At 31.6% G+C, this 20,069-nt stretch overlaps 1 protein-coding gene across 3 annotated transcripts; it reads left to right on the top strand.

Annotated features, from left to right (window-relative positions):
* The first annotated feature begins 11,221 nt into the window (after positions 1-11,221).
* LOC112422609 (uncharacterized) lies at positions 11,222-16,999 on the top strand. 3 transcript variants are annotated; one of them, XM_039834951.1, is made up of 8 exons: positions 11,222-11,356; positions 12,389-13,253; positions 13,486-13,641; positions 15,071-15,160; positions 15,405-15,527; positions 15,624-15,848; positions 15,975-16,054; positions 16,319-16,999. In XM_039834951.1, exons 2-8 carry the CDS (start codon positions 12,395-12,397, stop codon positions 16,919-16,921), a joined length of 2,136 nt encoding a protein of 711 aa, XP_039690885.1. In that variant the 5' UTR covers positions 11,222-11,356; positions 12,389-12,394; the 3' UTR covers positions 16,922-16,999. The 3 variants fall into 3 exon arrangements, with proteins under 3 accessions (XP_039690885.1, XP_024641605.1, XP_039690884.1); XM_024785837.2 differs by having other exon boundaries at positions 15,624-16,054; positions 16,319-16,946; XM_039834950.1 differs by lacking the exon at positions 15,405-15,527 and having other exon boundaries at positions 15,624-16,054.
* The last annotated feature ends 3,070 nt before the right edge of the window (positions 17,000-20,069 follow it).

Here is a 20,069-nt window from a genome sequence, read left to right as displayed (position 1 = left end):
AAATTAGGGTTTTCTTGGTTTCTGTGTTGAACAAAGTAGATTGCTTGTACCCACATGATTTATTAATTGTTTATTTCATGGTTGAGCATATGTGGTTGGACTAAAACTGTCATTTCTGTGCGTTTCTGGAGTTGAAAATAGGGAGATAGGTAGGACTAAAACTGCAAAAAAACATGTAGTTTAGGTACGATTTTGTTCGATTTAAAAGATGTAAGACCAATTTCGTAAATTGGTCAAAATGCAAGGACCAAAAGAGTAATTAAACCTTAAATAATTGGGATAAAATGTTTACCTTACCCAATAAAATTTTTAACATGTGTTTGATATACTAAACAATACGTATTTGTCAAAACATCACAAAGTAAAATAACATAAGATATATTTTTATGATATTAAATAATTTTTAATCTTATACAAGTTTTTGTAGACAAATAGCTATTCTAATATTTAAGACAATTTATATGTGTAACAAAAAGTTATACAGTAGTTTAATAAGGCACAAAAATTTCAAATTTTGCCGTATCAATAGTCTTTTAATGTTCTTTTTTGGTGGAGGTCAATGTTTGAATATCGGATCATGCATATATTATGCATTATCTTTATCATTTGAGATAAACTCATAAGACGGTTTTCTTAATGTTCTTAAAACAATTTTATAAATTCCTGAAAAAAAACAATTTTATAAATCAAATGTTTTCTATCTTGATCATTCATTCAATCTCAATCAAACTCTTATTTATAAGCAATATTTAACTTTTTTAGTTCATCGTATAGATGATGTATTTAATCAATTTTTTCTTATAAATAAAATCGGATGAAGTAATTTTTGAAAAGAGGTATGAGGGAAAATGGTGAGACATGAGTTGATTGATTGGAGAGTCGAATTTTCAAAAGAAAAGTCTGAAAGTATACTGACTATACTTATACCTCACGCCTCACTGTGTTTATTTGCACTGAGTCTGTCACGTCTTGTTCTATCTAATCACTTTAATGGGAATATTTATGGAGTACTTAAAATCTTTAATATAATTTCAACATAAACTACTTTAAACGTTCTATGACCCTCATTCAAGTTCTTTGCATAGGTTGTATATCTACCATTGAATGTTGTTTTACTTATTGAAATAATTTAATTATAAATTTTAAAATATTGAGGTATTGATTTAATTAAAACAATACAATAATTAAATAAATAAAAAATAGAATTAATAATTCTACATGTGGGATGCATGAATTAATTGTCTACTTTATTATTCTTTGTTAAAATAAATTATTGTTGATAGTTTTTTCTTAGTCCCTTCAGTGTGTATTGCAAAAGAAACAGGTAGACGCGTTCTCAAATAGTTAAATACTACTCCCTTCGGTCCTATTTATAAGAGAATTTTGAGTCAATAAAAGTTGAAGTATCTAGTTAAAAATTCAATCCAAATACATTCACTTTTATTGACCTAAATTTCTCTTATAAATAAGACCAGAGGTAGTATTTCAATACTACTCCCAATGTCTGCGTTTTCAGTAAATTCATGAGGAAGTTGTTGTGCAATCCCAGACTAAACGGCACCCCCACCTCACCCCACCCCCAATAACATAGAGGAATAAACAGTGCTCCTGGTCAAATAGTGTACTAGAAGAATTTATAGACGCGTCCTCCAACAAATAGTCTTTCAACTATTTTTCAATTATGAAAGCTACTCCATCAAAACAAATACTCTATCTGTTTTTAAACGAGGGACGCTTCAGGCAATTGCAAACAGATTAAAAAATGAAATAAAGTAGACAAATTTTATAGCAATTTTACTAAAATAACTTTACTTTATATGAAAAAGATATGTTTAAAATTGCATTAAAAATTGTGTAAGAGAAAAAAGTTTAAGTATTTATTGAAGGTAAAGTTGGAAGAAAAAAATTAAAGTTGAATTGGAAATGTAAAATGACATTCATTTTAAAACAATTTTTTTGGCTAAAGTGACATTCATTTTGAAACGAACGGAGTAACTTTTTTAAAATGATGTAATTATTATTTAGGTTAAATTACAACAGGGATTTTAAGTTTAAAATTTGTAATAGATTGACAATTTAAGTTAGTTTGGTCACACATAAGTTGAGTTTGTAACGGATTGATCCTTTAAGTTAGAGCTAAACAATCATCTCACTTTCCATTCACTTTCTACTCATTTTCAATCATTTATCATTCTTTCCTTTCACTATCTTTCCTTCTGCTTTCTACTGTCATTCAAACATACCCTTAATGTTCTTTTTTGGTGGAGGTCAATGTTTGAACATCGGATCATGCATATATTATGCATTATCTTTATCATTTGAGATAAACTCACAAGACGGTTTTCTTAATGTTCTTAAAACAATTTTATAAATTCCTTAAAAAAACAATTTTATAAATCAAATGTTTTCTATCTTGATCATTCATTCAATCTCAACCAAACTCTTATTTATAAGCAATACTCCATCCGTCCCTTAATAAGTGACCTGTTTGAAAATGTGCAATTTTGACCTAACTTACTTTGATCATATTTTTCTACTAATATACAAAGATAAATAATATCATATAAGATGTCGTTAGATTCGTCTCGATGAATATTTTTAAAATATCAAATTTTCATAATTTTTTCCAATATATTATTCAAGATATTTAAACTCAAAATTACGCATTGGTATGCGTAATTGGGTCAACTGTGTCACTTATTAAGGGACGGAGGGAGTATTTAACTTTTTTTAGTTCATTGTATAGATGATGTACTTAATCAATTTTTTCTTATAAATAGAATCGGAGGAAGTAATCATTGGAAAGAGGTATGAGGAAAAATGGTGAGACATGAGTTGATTGATTGGAGAGTCGAATTTTCAAAAGAAAAGTCTGAAAGTATACTGACTATACTTATACCTCACGCCTCACTGTGTTTATTTGCACTGAGTCTGTCACGTCTTGTTCTATCTAATCACTTTAATGGGAATATTTATGGAGTACTTAAAATCTTTAATATAATTTCAACATAAACTACTTTAAACGTTCTATGACACTCATTCAAGTTCTTTGCATAGGTTGTATATTTTTTTTTTTTTTTTTTTTGGTCTGGTAGTCCAGTGGCCAGAAATTCAGTTTTAAAGTGAATAAGTGGGGTGTCCGGGGTTCGAACCCGACCCCTACATATAATAATGCATTGTCCCTGCCAACTGAGCTATGCTCACGGGGACTCATAGGTTGTATATCTACCATTGAATGTTGTTTTACTTGTTGAAATAATTTAATTATAAATTTTAAAATATTGAGGTATTGATTTAATTAAAACAATACAATAATTAAATAAATAAAAAATAGAATTAATAATTCTACATGTGGGATGCATGAATTAATTGTCTACTTTATTATTCTTTGTTAAAATAAATTATTGTTGATAGTTTTTTCTTAGTCCCTTCAGTGTGTATTGCAAAAGAAACAGGTAGACGCGTCCTCAAATAGTTAAATACTACTCCTTCCGGTTCTATTTATAAGAGAATTTTGGGACAACAAAAGTTGATGTATCTAGTTAAAAATTCAATCCAAATACATTCACTTTTGTTGACCTAAATTTCTCTTATAAATAGGATCGGAGGTAGTATCTCAGTACTACTCCCAATGTCTGCGTTTTCAGTAAATTCATGAGGAAGTTGTTGTGCAATCCCAGACTAAACGGCACCCCCACTCACCTCACCCCACCCCCAATAACATAGAGGAATAAACAGTGATCCTGGTCAAATAGTGTACTAGAAGAATTTATAGACGCGTCCTCCAACAAATAGTCTTTCAACCATAGTTTTAAAACTCGGCTCGGTCATCGACTCGGCGGGGGTATTGGGTCAATGGATCAATGGTCGAACCACTGAGTCATTGGTCGAACCGCATGAGTGAACCGGAACCACTCGGATGACTCGTTTAGATAACTCGGTCCTTAAATTAAATTTATATAGTTATTTAACCGGATTAATTAGGATTGAATCAGTGACTCAGTCACTTTAGAAATTAAAATAATGACCCCTGTAAACATAGTTTTAAAATTCGGACCGGTTGTCGACTTTAGATAAGTATTAAAAATGTCTTAAAAAATTTAATTTTTTTAAAGGAGTAAAAAACCTCCTGAGATATATAAAGAGTAAATTACACTCCCCTTTCCTCAAAGATGCTTGAATTACACTCCCCTCCCCTCTTAAGTTAAAATATACACTCCCCTCCCCTCTTATTCAAAACATATTAGAAAAAATTTCACCCCCCTCCCCTAAGAGAAGCTTGAATTACATCCCCCTCCCCTCTTATGTTAAAATCTACACTTTACTCCCTCAATATTCTTTTTTATTATTTTTAATAATCTAGCAAAAAATAATAATTTAACACACTTAAAAAAAATATTATTGCGGGTCTATTTTAATATAATAAAAATTGAATACATATTTTTCGCTATTTTTTATTCACAATTTCATTAACATGTAGTTTTAAACTCTATTATGAAACATGAAACATGAAACAACCCAAAACGAAATTAAAATATGTGAAAAATTACTAAAATCATTAAAACATAATTATTTAAAAGTTAATTTTATACTCTAATTTATAAAATCAATAGCAATATATTTAAATTTAATTATCATGACATTTAAACAATAAAGAAATGAATTAATTTTTCTTAAATGGTGATTCAAAATTAATATATATGTATTATAAGAATATTTATTTATGTTCAAATAGATTAAAGTGTAGTACATATTTAATTATTAAGGGAGAGGTTTGTAATTCAAGCATCTTATAAGAGAGGGGAGTATAAATTTTAACATAAAAAAATATTGAGGGAGTAAAGTGTATATTTTAACTTAAGAGGGGAGGAGAGTGTAATTCAAGCATCTTTGAGGGGAGGGGAGTGTAATTTACTCATATATAAATGACACTTTTTTTTGGGATATATAAATGACATGAGATTTTGTTTTCTCTAAAACGTTTTGCTATTTAATGTGTTCAACCCACCTTTTAATTAGATGATATGATTATCATATATGAATGTTTAGAACAAAAATTAAACAACATGAAGCGCCCTGCTACAGTGGTTAAGCATGTGGAAATCAAATGTAAGGTTGCCTATTCGAACCTCACAAGCGCCACTTTTTTAACAAAACTTGTTTAATAAAATATTTGTTTGATAATGAAACCGGTCCAGTTCACAGAACCGCCGGGTCGCCGGTTTTCACTGGTTCTGGCCGAGTCGCACCGGTTCACACCGGGCTAACTGCACAACCGATCCAAAACTCAGACCAAACCGGTTAGGGGTCCGGTTCCTGGTTCAACCGGTCGAACCGGCCGATCCGGTCCAAGTTTTAAAACTATGCTTTCAACTATTTTTCAATTATGAAAGCTACTCCATCAAAACAAATACTCTATCTGTTTTTAAACTAGGGACGCTTTAGGCAATTGCAAACAGATTAAAAAATGAAATAAAGTAGACAAATTTTATAGCAATTTTACTAAAATAACTTTACTTTATATGAAAAAGATATGTTTAAAATTGCATTGAAAATTGTGTAAGAGAGAAAAGTTTAAGTATTTATTGAAGGTAAAGTTGGAAGAAAAAATTAAAGTTGAATTGGAAATGTAAAGCGACATTCATTTTAAAACAACTTTTTTGGCTAAAGTGACATTCATTTTGAAACGAACGGAGTAACTTTTTTAAAATGATGTCATTATTATTTAGGTTAAATTACAACAGGGATTTTAAGTTTGAAATTTGTAATAGATTGACCATTTAAGTTAGTTTGGTCACACATAAGTTGAGTTTGTAACGGATTGATCCTTTAAGTTAGGACTAAGCAGAAACATGAGACTCGTCCGTAACCCGGCAAACCCGACAATGAAAAAGGTTAGATAGACGGATTTAAACAATACACGGGTCTTCGGGTTGAAATTTTCAGTCACAAAGAGTTGTCAACGGACGGGTGCGGGTTTATGAAACCTGATCATTTAGGGGCTGTTTGGTTTCAATGAAGGTGAATGAAATGGATTGATAGGAGGAAGGATAGAAAGTTTATTGAAATGTTTCATTCCACCCTTTGGTTGCAATGTCTAAGAAGAAAGAAAGAATAATCTTTGTGGGTCCCATGTCCAAAACCATTCTCTTCTAATATGCGTAGAAAGTATGAAGTGCATATTCATTTCCATAAATTTACATAAAAGCCCTTACTTTGAAGACTATTTTTTAACACATGTTCATACGTTTTATCAATTTATTTGCTTCTCACGTAACATGGCTTTAGGCTAACAATATTCAACATATTCAACATGACACAATTAATATTTTTTATATTATATCCCACCACTTTTGTGTGTATAATTATTGTGTTATGTGTTATATATAAAATATATCATTTTAATTTTAATATAAGGGCATTTATGTCAAATAATAAAATTAGGACTTTCTTTCCTCTCACTTTCTTTTCACTTTCATTCTAATTAAACACTTAAAAAATCACCTCACTTACTTTTTGTTTTCCATTCACTTTCATTCCTTCAACAATCATTCTTTTTAATTCCTTTCCCTTCATTTTTCTTTCTCATCCGAACAAAGCCTTAGTATCCAGAATCGACGGAATACGTTGCAATTTTTGTAGACAGTATCCGTAATACATTTACATGTACTTGTCCAATCATAGCTTTTATTAAAGAACACCTATTTACCTATACTACACGTGCATTTTATTGAGAACTACAAAACTACACTGCCCATAGAAACCACAACCACATTGCCCATAGAAAGTTAAAAAGATGACCCTTCAGAGCCTTTGTCTTCGGTGTCTTTCGGTGCCTTTAATTCATTTAAATGAGAGAGAATGTTAGACAAATGATTAAAATAAATTATTTAGATGAGAGAGAATGAATGGTTAAAAGAGAGATAGGAACAAAGACACCAAAACAGTATTCGACTATTTGTATGACACATTCAACTGTTCAAATTCAACTTTTCAGTATACTACCAATTAAGGGTGGGAATGAGCCGGGCCGAGTCTGACTTTGCTTAAATAGGCCTGACCTAATTGAAAAAACTAAGGCCTAAGCCTTGGCCTTTTACCCCTCAAATGCTTTATTTTAAGTTTGGCCTGACATATTAGCCTGTCTAAAAGCCTAGTTTATGTTACAAATTTCAAATGGAGTTCATTCATCCATTTTTCTATCTTTTCAATTTGAGCAACATACATAAACATTAATTAGATACACATTTAACTAATAAAACACAATCGTAAAATTGATGGATGGATAGAAACTCAAGAATAATCATGTCTGATAACAAAAAGGATTTCAAACTTGATCTGATAACCATACTTAACCTTAAGCATATGAGTACCAAGCCTCGAAAGTTCACACAAATCAAATGTATAAAATCTTCAATGTGATAAAAAAATCACCAACTTAGTATGAGAATTTGAAAAACTATTTTTTTTTGTATTACTATATAAATAATAAATGTTGGGAAATATAATATACTCATATACAAGCCGGGCTGATAGGCTTGATATACTTTTTTTATAAGCCTAAGCCTAGCTCATGTAAATTAATAGACTTTTTAAAAAGCTCATGTTTGACCTATTTATTAAACGAGTTAGGCCAGACCGAGCTTTTAGTAGGCCGGATCATAGGCCCCTGACGAACGGCCTGACCTATTCCCACCCCTACTACCAATTACCAAATACTAATAATGGCATATTAAAAATTAGAAAAATAATTGATTTCCAATTACCAAGTAGTACTACATCTACTTTTTTTTTTTTTTTTTTTTGTTCTTTTATGAGTAAATAAACAATTACCCTTTGAAATTGTAAGTTTCGTCAATTACTCTTCTTGAAATTGCACAACGTTAATCAATTTACCCCGTCTGTCAAATTCTTCTGTTAGTCAACATGACGTTTTACAAATACCATCTGAAGTTTTGCACTTATGTGCAAAATGCCTCATGAACTTAAAAATTTATATTTTTTTATCTTATCCTTGACTCAAAAAATATTAAAGACAAACAATTAATAATTAACTTTAATACTTTAAACTTTACAATATTACAATCCAATATTACAATCAACATTTGGATCATTTATTTAAAATATTTGACTTTAAAATAACCTTTACTAAAATCACTTGTATGATTAATTGTGATTTGTTTATGTTGGACCATGAGGAGAAGTCTCAAGTATGATGATCATATTAGACAAAGAACAATCGTGCAAATAAAACTAAACTACATTTTCACTAAAAAAAGATATTTGAAAGAATTTTCACTTAAAATCTTAAAACATATTGATTATGGATTATCTCACTTATATATTCACTTATATATTGCTTACACTCAACACACTTTTATTTAATGCAAAAGTTAACTCGCAACTTTTCTAAAGTTAAATTAATGACTTAATTACCTTTTTGGTCCTCTAACTATTTAATTGGTATCGGATTGGTCCTTTAACTAAAAATTGATTTATTTCGGTCCTCTAAGTTTCTCACCGTTACTACATTTAGTCCTTTTTGTTAGTTTTATTCAAATAAAGTTAGATTTTGTGTTATGTGGGTCCTCTAACTTTATTTATTAGTATCATTTTGGTCATATATCTCGTTAAGATATTATGATTAAATAGTGAGTGATATTATTTGTAATTGTTATGTTTCATTTGTCTGTGTGAAATAGGAGGTCAGACATCCACATAACACAAACCTTGACGTTTATTTGAATAAAACTAACAGAAAAGACTAAATGTAGTAACAGTGAGAAACTTAGAGGACCGAAATAAATCATTTTTAATTAGAGGACCAATCCGATACCAATTAAATAGTTAGAGGACCAAAAAGGTAATTAAGCCTAAATTAATCCACCAAATAAACACATGAAATAATCGAACCTAAGACTTAACTCATAGTTAACACTTTTAAATTTAAAAAATTATTTCGAAATATTAATAGTATGTTGGTACAGTCCTTGTAAGCGACGAACATAGCAGAAGGGGTGCAAATATTCTTCTATATGTCCTACACGGTTATTTTTACCGCTAAGCATGTTTTTCCACTAACAGCATAGTTTTTTTTAATGATCCTGAATGATATATAATTGGTAATGCCATACAGTAGTTTTCAACTTTTCTTAGGAAGGGAGTTGGGTCTAGCGGAAGTGGCGTCCCATGTTTAGTAATAGTGTCCTAGTGTCTCACACACTTCGAATAGAATTACCTCAGTCGAGGGAACTTATGGAGAAACCAAAAAATATGATAATTGAGTAATAATAAATGAGTTCCCTTTCACTAATATAATCTTATTGTTGTTTATTAATCATTACTTCCTCCGGTCTTAAATGTAAGAAAAAATTCTTTGCAGTTAATGTATCTGATCTATATTGCAAAACAGATACAATAATTATTTAATGAACCTGAAAATAGAATCTTTTCTTATATTTGAGAACCTATGGAGAATTTTTACATTTCAAAGTTAAGTATCAAATATTCCATCCATTTATAAATACAAGCAAATTTACTTTTTAAATTCATTCAATTAACGATGTATGCGGTTGATAATGAAACAACTTTGTGACACCAAGACACTTAAAAACATTTCTAACGATAAAAGGCGATTAGTGTTGAGGTTGCTTCTTGTTAATCTTGTTTAAGGTTCTTACATTTAAACAACTTTGTGATCCTAATTGTTGAGATTGTCTTCAAATTTGTGGTTTGGAAGAACAGGGAAATCGTGACACGATTTTGGTATCGTGACACGATTTCGGATGCCGTGAGCTAGGGTTGCAGGGGTGAAAATCGTGGCACGATTGTGGGAAATCGTGACACGATCCAGAAACTTGCTCGTTAAGTATCCTTGATAAGGACTGGTCGTTCCTTGGGACGGATGCAAATCGTGACACGATTGGGAAAATCGTGACACGATTGGAACAGAGGAAGACTAGTATTTAAGTTTCTTGTGCAGATTTGAAGAGAAGAGGTTGGAAGAGAGAGAAGAGGTTGGAAGAGAGAGACTAGTATCTAGGTGGTGTTTTGTTGTTTCTTGCTTGCACAATACACTTTGTTTGGTGGTTACCACTCTCCGTTGCTCCACACATCATTATTCTTTGTATTGGTATGGTTCGATCCGGCCTTGGAGGTCCGGGGATTCACAACACTAATCTTTCCCTAAAATCCAATTTCTAAAATTCTAAAAAACACTTAAAAAGAAATCAACCAATAAATATATTTTTTATAACTTCAAGAGAAAATGTGTGTCTTTCTTCACTCTTGCTCTTGAAAAACCCTCTCTTTTTTCACTCTCGTTCTTAAAACCATGTGCATTGGTCTTGCACCTCTCAACCTTTGCTCTCTCTATCTTTGTTTCTGGCTGCTCACTGACTAATGTTATTTATTTAGTGTGACAGCTTCAAGAATGACCCTAGTGGATGCAATTTTTTCAGTTATCATTATGACGTCCTCACAACATAAAAACCTGAAATGTAAAAAAAGAATCAATGCCATACAGTGAGATGTAATAACTTTTATTATGATGACTAATGTTGAATGTTTCGACAAGAACACATTTAAAACCTATGCGTAGAGGAAACGAACAATTAATGAATCTTGAAAACAAGATAAAGATAATAAAGAAAAAACGAACAAGATAAAGTAGAAAAATAAACTTATCAAGATTATTTAAGAAAATTCGATTCGAATTGACTTACGTCTGAAGAAAAAAAAAAAAAAAACTCTTCAATCTACTAACAATGACTCTATATAATAATAGATACAAAAGAGTAACATTAATATTTTAGACCACTTCAAAAACCGATGCCTATTAAGATTTACTGGCCAAACATTTTAACCGCATAAAAGGTTTACTATAACAAAAAATTAGTCCCAAATATAATATATTAATATGCGGTTCTCACCAACAAAGACTAAAACAAGGCACTCCCTAAAGTTTAATTAAAGAAAAAAAATATATGTCACTAACTTTTTTTTAAGAAGCAATTTTTTTTTTTTAAGAAGCTAAATTAACACAAGAGAATCGAATTTGAGACTTTGAAGTGGAGCACATATCCAAGTCTCAAGCCAATATCACTAGACTTCGATGCCTTGCACAAGAGTTTATCAACAAGAAACTTGAAATGTATAAAGAATAAAATAAAGATAAAAGGTAAAGATAAAGTAAAAGATAAAATAAATTAAAGATAATGATTCTTTGCAAAATTTGAAGCAAGTAAATTATTAGCTGATTTTGATATAAAATTGACGAAATGATTCTGTTTTTTAAATACTTTGGCAAACTGTGAACTTCATTGGCTATGAGAGATCAGAGTGAAAGTCTTTTCAGGTTAGTCTCCATTCCCTCTCTGAATAGTTAGTGTATGCAGAAAAGTGATTTTTGTGTATTATTTATTAATTCTAATTTTGGAGAATTGATAATTAATGTTAATGTAACGAGTCTAATATCAAATGATATTGAAAAGCAACACTTCCAGACTGAGTTGGAAGGATCAGAATTATTATAGAAATAAAAAGAGAAGGAAGAAGAGAAATAGAGTTAGAGAAAAGAGAACATAAATTAATAAAGGGAAAGATTTCAATTACATCACACTTTTCACACATTTCCCAAGTTCCCTTTTCCTCACTTATACCCTTCTTAATTTCCATGTGCTTCCTTTTTCCATTTCATTATATAACCAATTTTTGAGTTGAGGACTTGACTTGTTTTTTATATATTTAGTTTTTATTTTATTTTAAAAATAGCCGGTTACGGCAGAAACGGCCGCGACAAAAAGATATTGGTAGTGTTCTACACTGTTTTTATTTGTTTCAGCATAATGAGCAAAAATCACGTAAACAGATGCGACGAAACTGTATTACTGCTGTAGCAAATGGTGGGAACAAATAAGAAATAATAAGAAATTGTTTGTAAAAAAAAAAAGAAAAAAGAAATCAAGTTATTATACATTATTTGATAGTATAAATGATTTTAATAAGATTTGTGCAATGTTGTGATTAATTCAAACTGTGCAATATGTAACCCAATATCCGCAACAACAGAAATTGTGAAATCATTAATGCAACTGCGACCGTTATTTTTGTCAGTAAAATTAACTTGTCTTATAGAATTAATAATTCTAGCTTAAAGATAGAAGTTGGAACTTTTGTCTCTACAACTTATTTGCAGCAAATATTTGAATTTCTAGCGGTAAATTATAATCAATTATGGAGAGAAAATTAATTTTGATTTGGAAAAAGCAAGCAAGTCGAAATCAATTTAGCTATCTAAATTTATTTCTATCTCTTCCATTAGTGAAATCAAACGTACCCTTATCACCTTATTCATTTTATTTTGTAAATTGGGATATATTTTTGGCAGATCTTAATGGCAGCTGCAAATATTGCATCAACCGGAATAGTTCTTGAAGTTCTAACAAGAGATAATTACTTAGATTGGAGTGTGCTGGTGAAGAATTATCTCATTGGAAAAGGTCTTTGGGACAATGTTGTCGAGGGTAATGTCAATCCTATTCAGTCTGATGGGAAAACAAAAAATGATGATGCCTTACATTCTAAACAGTCTGATTGGAAATCAAAAAATGGTCAAGCTTTACATGCTATTCAACTATCATGTGGCCATTATACTCTTCGCCAAATAAGAAATTGTGTGACAGCACAAGAGGCTTGGAATCACTTAAAAGCTGTTTTTAGCGAAGATTTAAGAGCAGACAAATCTTACAATGATATTGAGCAAGGAGGTCTTCAAAGTGATATTGACAAGTTTCATGTAGCAGTGAAGAAAGGCATGTGGAATGACGCGATTTTGTTTATCAGGAATGACGGAGATATTATTTCGCAAAAGTCACCCTCTAATGGTTGGACTTCTCTTCACGTTGCAGTTGATGCAGGACAAGATAAAATCATGCAGAAGTTGGTTGAAATGGGGGCATTGCTGACAGAGAAAGACTGGGAGGGATACACACCGTTTGCTCTCGCTGCTAAATCAACAGATGATACAAAAATGGTTAAGTGGATGCTTGCTAAGGGAGGAAATGATCTACTGACAATGAAAATAAAAGCTGATGATGGTAAAGGTGACATTCCAGTACTTCTTGCCGCAGCAAAGGGCCACAAAGAAATGACGAGATTTCTATTTTCCATGACTCGATGGTTCACTTTAACTGACAACAATTATTATTATGGTGCTAAACTTCTTTCATATTGCATCCATGCAGAAATATTTGGTAAGTGTTGATGTTTGAAATTCATTTAACATTCTTTTGTTTAAATACTTTTTTGGATTAAACAAACAAACAACAATTGTCACATTGTTTGAGAAAAATTAATTACTAACCAATTGGTTTCACCTTCTTCCCATTTCCACTCCAACTAGATGAAATTTTAACTATACCCCTTGACCCTCGTCGGTTCAACGCGATCTTATTAGTTAATTATTTTCATCTACTATTGTTGCAGATGTTGCAGCAGCATTAATCCAACATGATGGTACACAAATACCCCTTAGTTATGAATCTCATCAATGTACGCGACCTATATATGGATTAGCTCATATCCCTACCGTATTTCACAGTGGAACCCAACTAAATTGGCACGGACAAATTTTTTATAAAGGTGCATTCTTTTAGTTTCTACAGCAAGAAACATCATCAAATATTTATATAGATTCTATTTTTTTAAAAATATTTTATATAGTTTGTAGTGAAATACATAACACAAACATATAATATAATCACGACAAAGCTAGATATTTTAGTTTACCAGAATCAAGATTGAGGATAAAAGTACACCCTTTATAGATTGGTGCCCACAAATTGAAAATGTTAGGTCTATCAAAACTATTATTCACTTGTTTGATTTAGTGTCTGGTTTAAAAGTTAAAATAAGTTAGCTTCAAGAGTTCTCTAATAACAAACTCTGATATCTACCGTTTCGCGCTTTCTCCAAAGAGAGTTGCAAAAGTGATCAAATTATCTCCGAGCAATCCATAATTTCTTTCATTTCATCTTTCAACCCCTCAAATTCAAATATCAACAAAATAAGAGAAAAAACTTAGACCATTCCTTCAGTAAATCTACTTTTGGAGATGACCTAGATCATTCAATCTTTAAGAAAAACTCTGGTTTTTATACCCGAACGCGGGCAGACACTTCACGTGTGTTACCGGCTGCCTTGCGACCAATGCAGTGTGAAACAATGCTTTCGTAGCAGCCTAAGGCACCTTGCACCCCTATGGCAGACACTTGGTGATGTTTTTGTTCAACAGATTATGAAACACTTTTCTTGCATTTGCGGTTCATCAGTAACATTAAAATGGGTTGTTGATTGACTTCTGAGAATTTGCGACAAAAATGGTTGAACATTTCATTTACAAATTTTTTAGGGTCGTGCTCCGGACCGATTCGTATGGTCAGACCCAAAAAACGACCCAATATAAATGCGCCACGTGGCGCTATTTTGTCTTTTAGCAATGGTCAAAATTTCAACCCATTTCGTGCTTTTACCTCTTTACTCTTTCGGTAAAATGGCCAGTCAAATTGTGTGTATTACGCAAACACCCCTGTATCAATTTCTCTCTCGTAGGTCAGTTTTAAAAAAATAAAAAATTTCTCTCGTGTCTATTACATAAACACCCCTATATCAATTCTCTTTCTTGTGCTTATTACACAAACACCCTAGATCAATTTCTAATAAAAAAATTATCTCTTGTGTCTATTACACAAACACCCCTAGATCAATTCATTCATTCCTTTCCCTTCGAGTTCTACATCGTTCCACCTTCTCGTATCATTGTTCATCGTCGCTGCAAATCTGGCAACTGTAACTAAAGAAACTAAAAATCTTACCAGTTTTTTATTTCATGGAAGACAAAAATAAGGAAAAAAGAAGTTTTAGTAAAATCCGCCGGAAATGTCAAAAAAGGCTTTCTAAAACACTTGCTTGCGGACTGCCACAATCTGAGATAGTATTTGAGAAAAAATTCACTAGGTGTATAAAAAAGAAGATATTAGAGAATTACTTTTCTAATATGTTTTAGTTGCAGTATTGTGGATACCACCCTACATACACCTTGAAAGGAAAAAAATCACAATTGAATCGCAAGATGGAGGATCAAGTACATATACTTTTACAGGTATGTTTTTAAGATGAGTATTAGCAATACACTCTCAAATATTAATCATTAACAAAATAATTATATAGATTAAAACTGATAAAATTTGTATGAATTTTAACCAATAAAATAGTGTGTATTGGTAAGAGAATTACCTAAATATTTCAAAATTAAACAAAAAATAATAAATAATAAATTCTTTTTTTGTACTTGCGTAAACAATATTTGTTCCCTAACTTTATGTGATATGTGATACATCCTCTAGGTAAAATTCTCAGGTTGCTGAAATCTTTTGCGGGTACCGTGACAAAAGTTAGAAAGTATTGTCCTTCAATAATGTTATATTTTGGTCGATATGTTGGGAAATTTCAACCGAGTAAATTACCTTGTATGTGTATCATGAAGGCTCCTATTTTGTTCCAATTTGTACATAGATTATTATTTTTTAATTATGTCAGCCTTATCAAACTTCCAATGCTTGCAGATATTAAGAAGATATATGAGATGAAAATGGATCATTACCTCGTAAGCGAGATTATGAGGTGTTTGTGCAAAAAAATTGAGAAAATATCATCAGAATCAGAGTTACATCAATGTTCAATTCATGATGCTATGTTACAAGCAGCCAAGTATGGAATTATAGAGTTTATAAATTCAATGAGGGAAGCAAATCCTGACCTTTTATGGGCTATGGACAAAAACAAAAGAGGTATATTTGCACATGCAATTTTAAATCGTCAAGACAAAGTGTTCAAACTCATATATGAGATAGATGGCCAAAAAGGGCTTAAAACGTCCGTAGACATATTTGGAAATAACTTACTACACCTCGCAGCTGAATTAGGCCCATCCTCTTATCGTGGTCGTCGATCCAATGCCGCTCTTCAAATGCAAAGAGAACTTCAATGGTTTAAGGTATCCATTATTCTTGAATCACATAAATAAGAATCATGTGGTGATTCATGTTATCAATCTTATTTATGATGTGTTTTCAGAAAAAGAGTTGTGATCTCTTTTCCATATATGGTGACATTAACATAGACAATATAATACATAGTAACATTTATGCATAACCAAGAAGAAAGTTATTAATTATTAAGAAAAGTTATTTTTAATCCCATTTGTTTAAATTTTCATTACTTAAAGATCACATAATTAATAGATTATTACTCCACACAGGCGGTAGAGAGCGTTGTGCCTCCTATGTGCAAGGAGGCTAAAAATGCAGATGGTCTAAAGCCTCGTGAATTATTTACGAAAAATCATGAGAAGCTTGTGAATGAAGGTCGACAATGGGCAAAAGATACAGCAAGTTCTTTCACAATTGTTGGTACTCTAATCATTACCATCATGTTTGCCGCTGCTTTCACTGTTCCAGGAGGAAACAATCAATATAAGGGAACACCTATTTTTTTGTGTAATGATGCATTTTCTCTCTTCATTATAGCAGACGCGTTATCTCTAATTACATCTACTTCGTCAGTTTTGACATTTATTGGTATCCTTACATCGCGTTATGCCGAGGAAGACTTCGTCACAAGTTTGCCGGTTAAGTTATTGTTTGGCCTTTTCACCATTTTCTTGTCTGTGGTATTCATGATGTGTGCTTTTTGCTCTGCACTTGCTCTCATGCTAAAGGGGTACCGCTGGATCGTAATAGCAGCAATATCATCTTCAGTTATTCCAATATTAGTGTTTATGTTGACGCTCTTACGCATTTTTTCAGAGGTTTGCGTTTCTTTTGTGCAATCTTATTTCCTCCTTGGGAAGAAACAAAAATAAATAATATGGTTGTGTTGTTTTTTTATGTACTTAATAGTCAAACAGTTTATATATCTATTTACTGTGTTTTTTGATTAATCAGACAAAGGTAAATTAAATTGATTTAATCGTATAAATTACAAAGGTAAATGTAGAGGATAAATTAAAGACTTGAAGGTAAATTGCTGAAAACACAGAAGAAGAAAAAAAGGCAGAAAAAAATAAAGGTTTGGAACTGGAATATAATTTGCTGAAATTTAAATGAAAGTAATATATAAAAGGCATCCTTCAATACCTAATGTTATTGAACAGTTAAAATAAGTCATGGAGAATGCATGAATTATGATAAAGGCAACTGTATAAAGAAACATAAGAGTTTGCATATATGATATATACTAATACCTGGAAAATTTATTACATATGCTGGTATTGCTAAGACTCAAAGGATGTTCCCCATTAGTGATTTGTGATCTAGAAAGCATGCTCTTGGTCTCACATTCGACGTCGTCAAGCAGATATGACATTTGGTCTCACGTGCACTAGTGTAGGTTAGGTTTCAAGTTTGTGTAGAGGATATTGCCTTAAAATCAACAACTTTAAGTTTCTAGTGCTTGACTCGAATCGACGTTGTGCGTGATTCAAATCATGACAGTTTTTTTTGTGTGGCTATTTTGGTTTTTCAGTAAAGTTCATTTGAATCATTATGTTATGATTCAAATTAAGACTGTAACTTTTGACAACATTTGTAAACAACTCACAAAATAGAATCTTAGAGACTAGAGAGAGCACGAAAAAAATTAGGGCTTTGCGTGTTGAGAATTTTTGAGTGAGATTTTAGGGTTGGAAATCATATAGTACCGAAAGAGGGGACCCTAGGAGAACTTAAACCTTAAGGGTTGGTGCCTTTCAGAAGACAAGAATTAGAGGCAAGGAGAGGGGAAGAAAAAAAAAAGAACTACATGGCTCTTGCGCTCAGCGCTTTTTGTGAGATTCTTGGTGCGAGTCAACACCATCAAAGAGGGAATTCAAAAGGGCTTTTGGGTTAGTTCAGAAAGAAAAAAGGGCTTTTGGGTTGAGGGCTTAAGGTGAGGACCTAAGGTCGAGAAATACATTGGAGATTGAAAATCATTGAGGCCGTCTAAGGTTTGCTTTTGGAGAGCACTTCAAGCTAATTTCTTTGTATCTCTTGTAAAGAGTCTCATTGATAGTGGATATGAGCTGCTCTCTCTCTCTCAAACATAAATTTAGATTAAACTTGGTAACGAGATTGATGTATTGGATTATTTTACTATTTAATTTAATCATATTTCAATGTTATTATATGGACAAATATCTTTATAAGAATTATTTTAGTTTTTTTTTTTTGACAAAAATAAGCGATATTCATTCATTCAAATTGATAGAGTACATCGTTAAATTATAAATTCAAAGTAGCTAAAAGCAAAAAGGATGAATTTGCAAACAAACTCACATCATCCATGTTAAAAGCATAAAACGGGACAATACCTATGCCGACAAGCATAACTATATTCAAGTCTCCAGAATAATCATGTCACTTTTCAGTAGGTTATATATTTACTTATGCGGCTTTCTTGATTGCCTCTACATCAGGTAAATTTGGTTAATTTGATTCTTTATTGTATCTGCAAAAATATCATTTCTTTGTATGAAGAAGGGAAACCACCTTCTTCTATTTCTACAATCCAGGATCCGACTTCTATCATTGATACTAATAGGAAATGAACCATCATGGCAACAAAAAGTTTGATTGAGAGGGAGAAGAAGAGGCAACGTTGACGACGCTAAAGTCATTGATTGAATATGTATTTGCTCAAAACTAATATTCCAAGAATGACATGGCACAATAATCACTTTTAGATTTCAGTCTCATTTATTAATCTTTCATATAAAAAAAAATACATAACACCCACCACCCCATGATTTCTGGCCAAACTGATATTTTATTGGCTAACATTAATTTTCAAGACTATTTCTTGATAAAATCTAAGGGTGATTATTCTGCCATGTCATTCTTAAAATTTTCTTGATAAAATCTTTCTTGATATATAGCATTGCTCTTAATAAAATTTACACAACTCGTAAGTGATTATTTTCCATTTATTGTAATGGAAATTTATCAAAAAATAGTAAGAGTAAATTAACAAAATCATGGTAGTTAAAACCGGATCGGACCGGCCGGTTCAACCGTGAACCGGACCTATGTTCGGTCCGGAATGATCTCAAAACCGCTCTGTCATTAAACCGGATAAAAAACCGGAAAACCGGTAAAACCGTACAAAACCGGCGGTTTTGGATGATTGAGGGGTTGGACCGATTGATTGCTTACTGCACAAAAAAATTAAAACGGTTCCTAGGTCTCTTCGCATACACAGCACAGATTGAGAAATATTCAACCAAGATTGCTAGAAGAAGAAGAAATAATTGGACTGTATGATTCGATTCAAGAAGAAAAAGCACAGATCCAAATTCAGACGAAGAAGATGAAAACCGTAAACAAAAAATAGAAGAAAAAAATAAAGGATGCAACGGTAGAGAGAGAGGCTTGCAAGTGAGCGGCGGCTGTTTCATCTCACTAAGCAATAGCAGTTAATAACATTAGGGTTACATTAAAAGTGATATTGAGCCACATGTAGAAACGTGGGTTTGGGCCAAACATATATATCTTAAGTTAATATTGTACCCAAACATTATTTCCTTTTATTTATTGCAATACTACCTATTTTATATATAAATGACTTATTTTCTCCTAAAAAAAATATAAATGAATTATTTTATTAAAAACGGTTCAACCCCGGTTCGACCCCGGTTGAACCTTTAAACCTCAAACACATACCTTTACCGGTTTAATGTCCGGTCCGGTTCTGATTACCTTGAACAAAATCATAATTCTTTTTCTTTCATTTATTAATTTTTATAAAAGGTTAAATATGTTTTTCAATCCTTTAAATATATTAACTTTTATTTTAAGTCTCTTTAAATTTTTTATTGAATGATGGTCACCCTAAACTCTAAACTTTTCCATCTTCAAAATTGGTCCCCTCTAGTAACTCTTAGTGGCACGTGTTCTTGTCACATCATATTCCGTTAATGGGAGTTAAGAAACAATGTTGTATATTGAAATATTTAGGAGGACGATTTTTTTAAAAAA

Source organism: Medicago truncatula, chromosome 6 (assembly GCF_003473485.1).
Source record: "Medicago truncatula cultivar Jemalong A17 chromosome 6, MtrunA17r5.0-ANR, whole genome shotgun sequence".
NCBI classification, from domain to species: domain Eukaryota; kingdom Viridiplantae; phylum Streptophyta; class Magnoliopsida; order Fabales; family Fabaceae; genus Medicago; species Medicago truncatula.
Note: the sequence above shows the minus strand (reverse complement) of the source record. Positions and strands in the feature narration are given on the sequence as shown.

Bases quoted from the DNA above. Each gene is read 5' to 3' on its own strand.
- LOC112422609 (XM_024785837.2), top strand. From the start codon at position 12,395: ATGGCAGCTGCAAATATTGCATCAACCGGAATAGTTCTTGAAGTTCTA. The intron at 13,642-15,070 runs GTGCATTCTTTT...TTTTAGTTGCAG, and splicing joins CGGACAAATTTTTTATAAAG to TATTGTGGATACCACCCTAC. The intron at 16,055-16,318 runs GTATCCATTATT...TACTCCACACAG, and splicing joins GAGAACTTCAATGGTTTAAG to GCGGTAGAGAGCGTTGTGCC.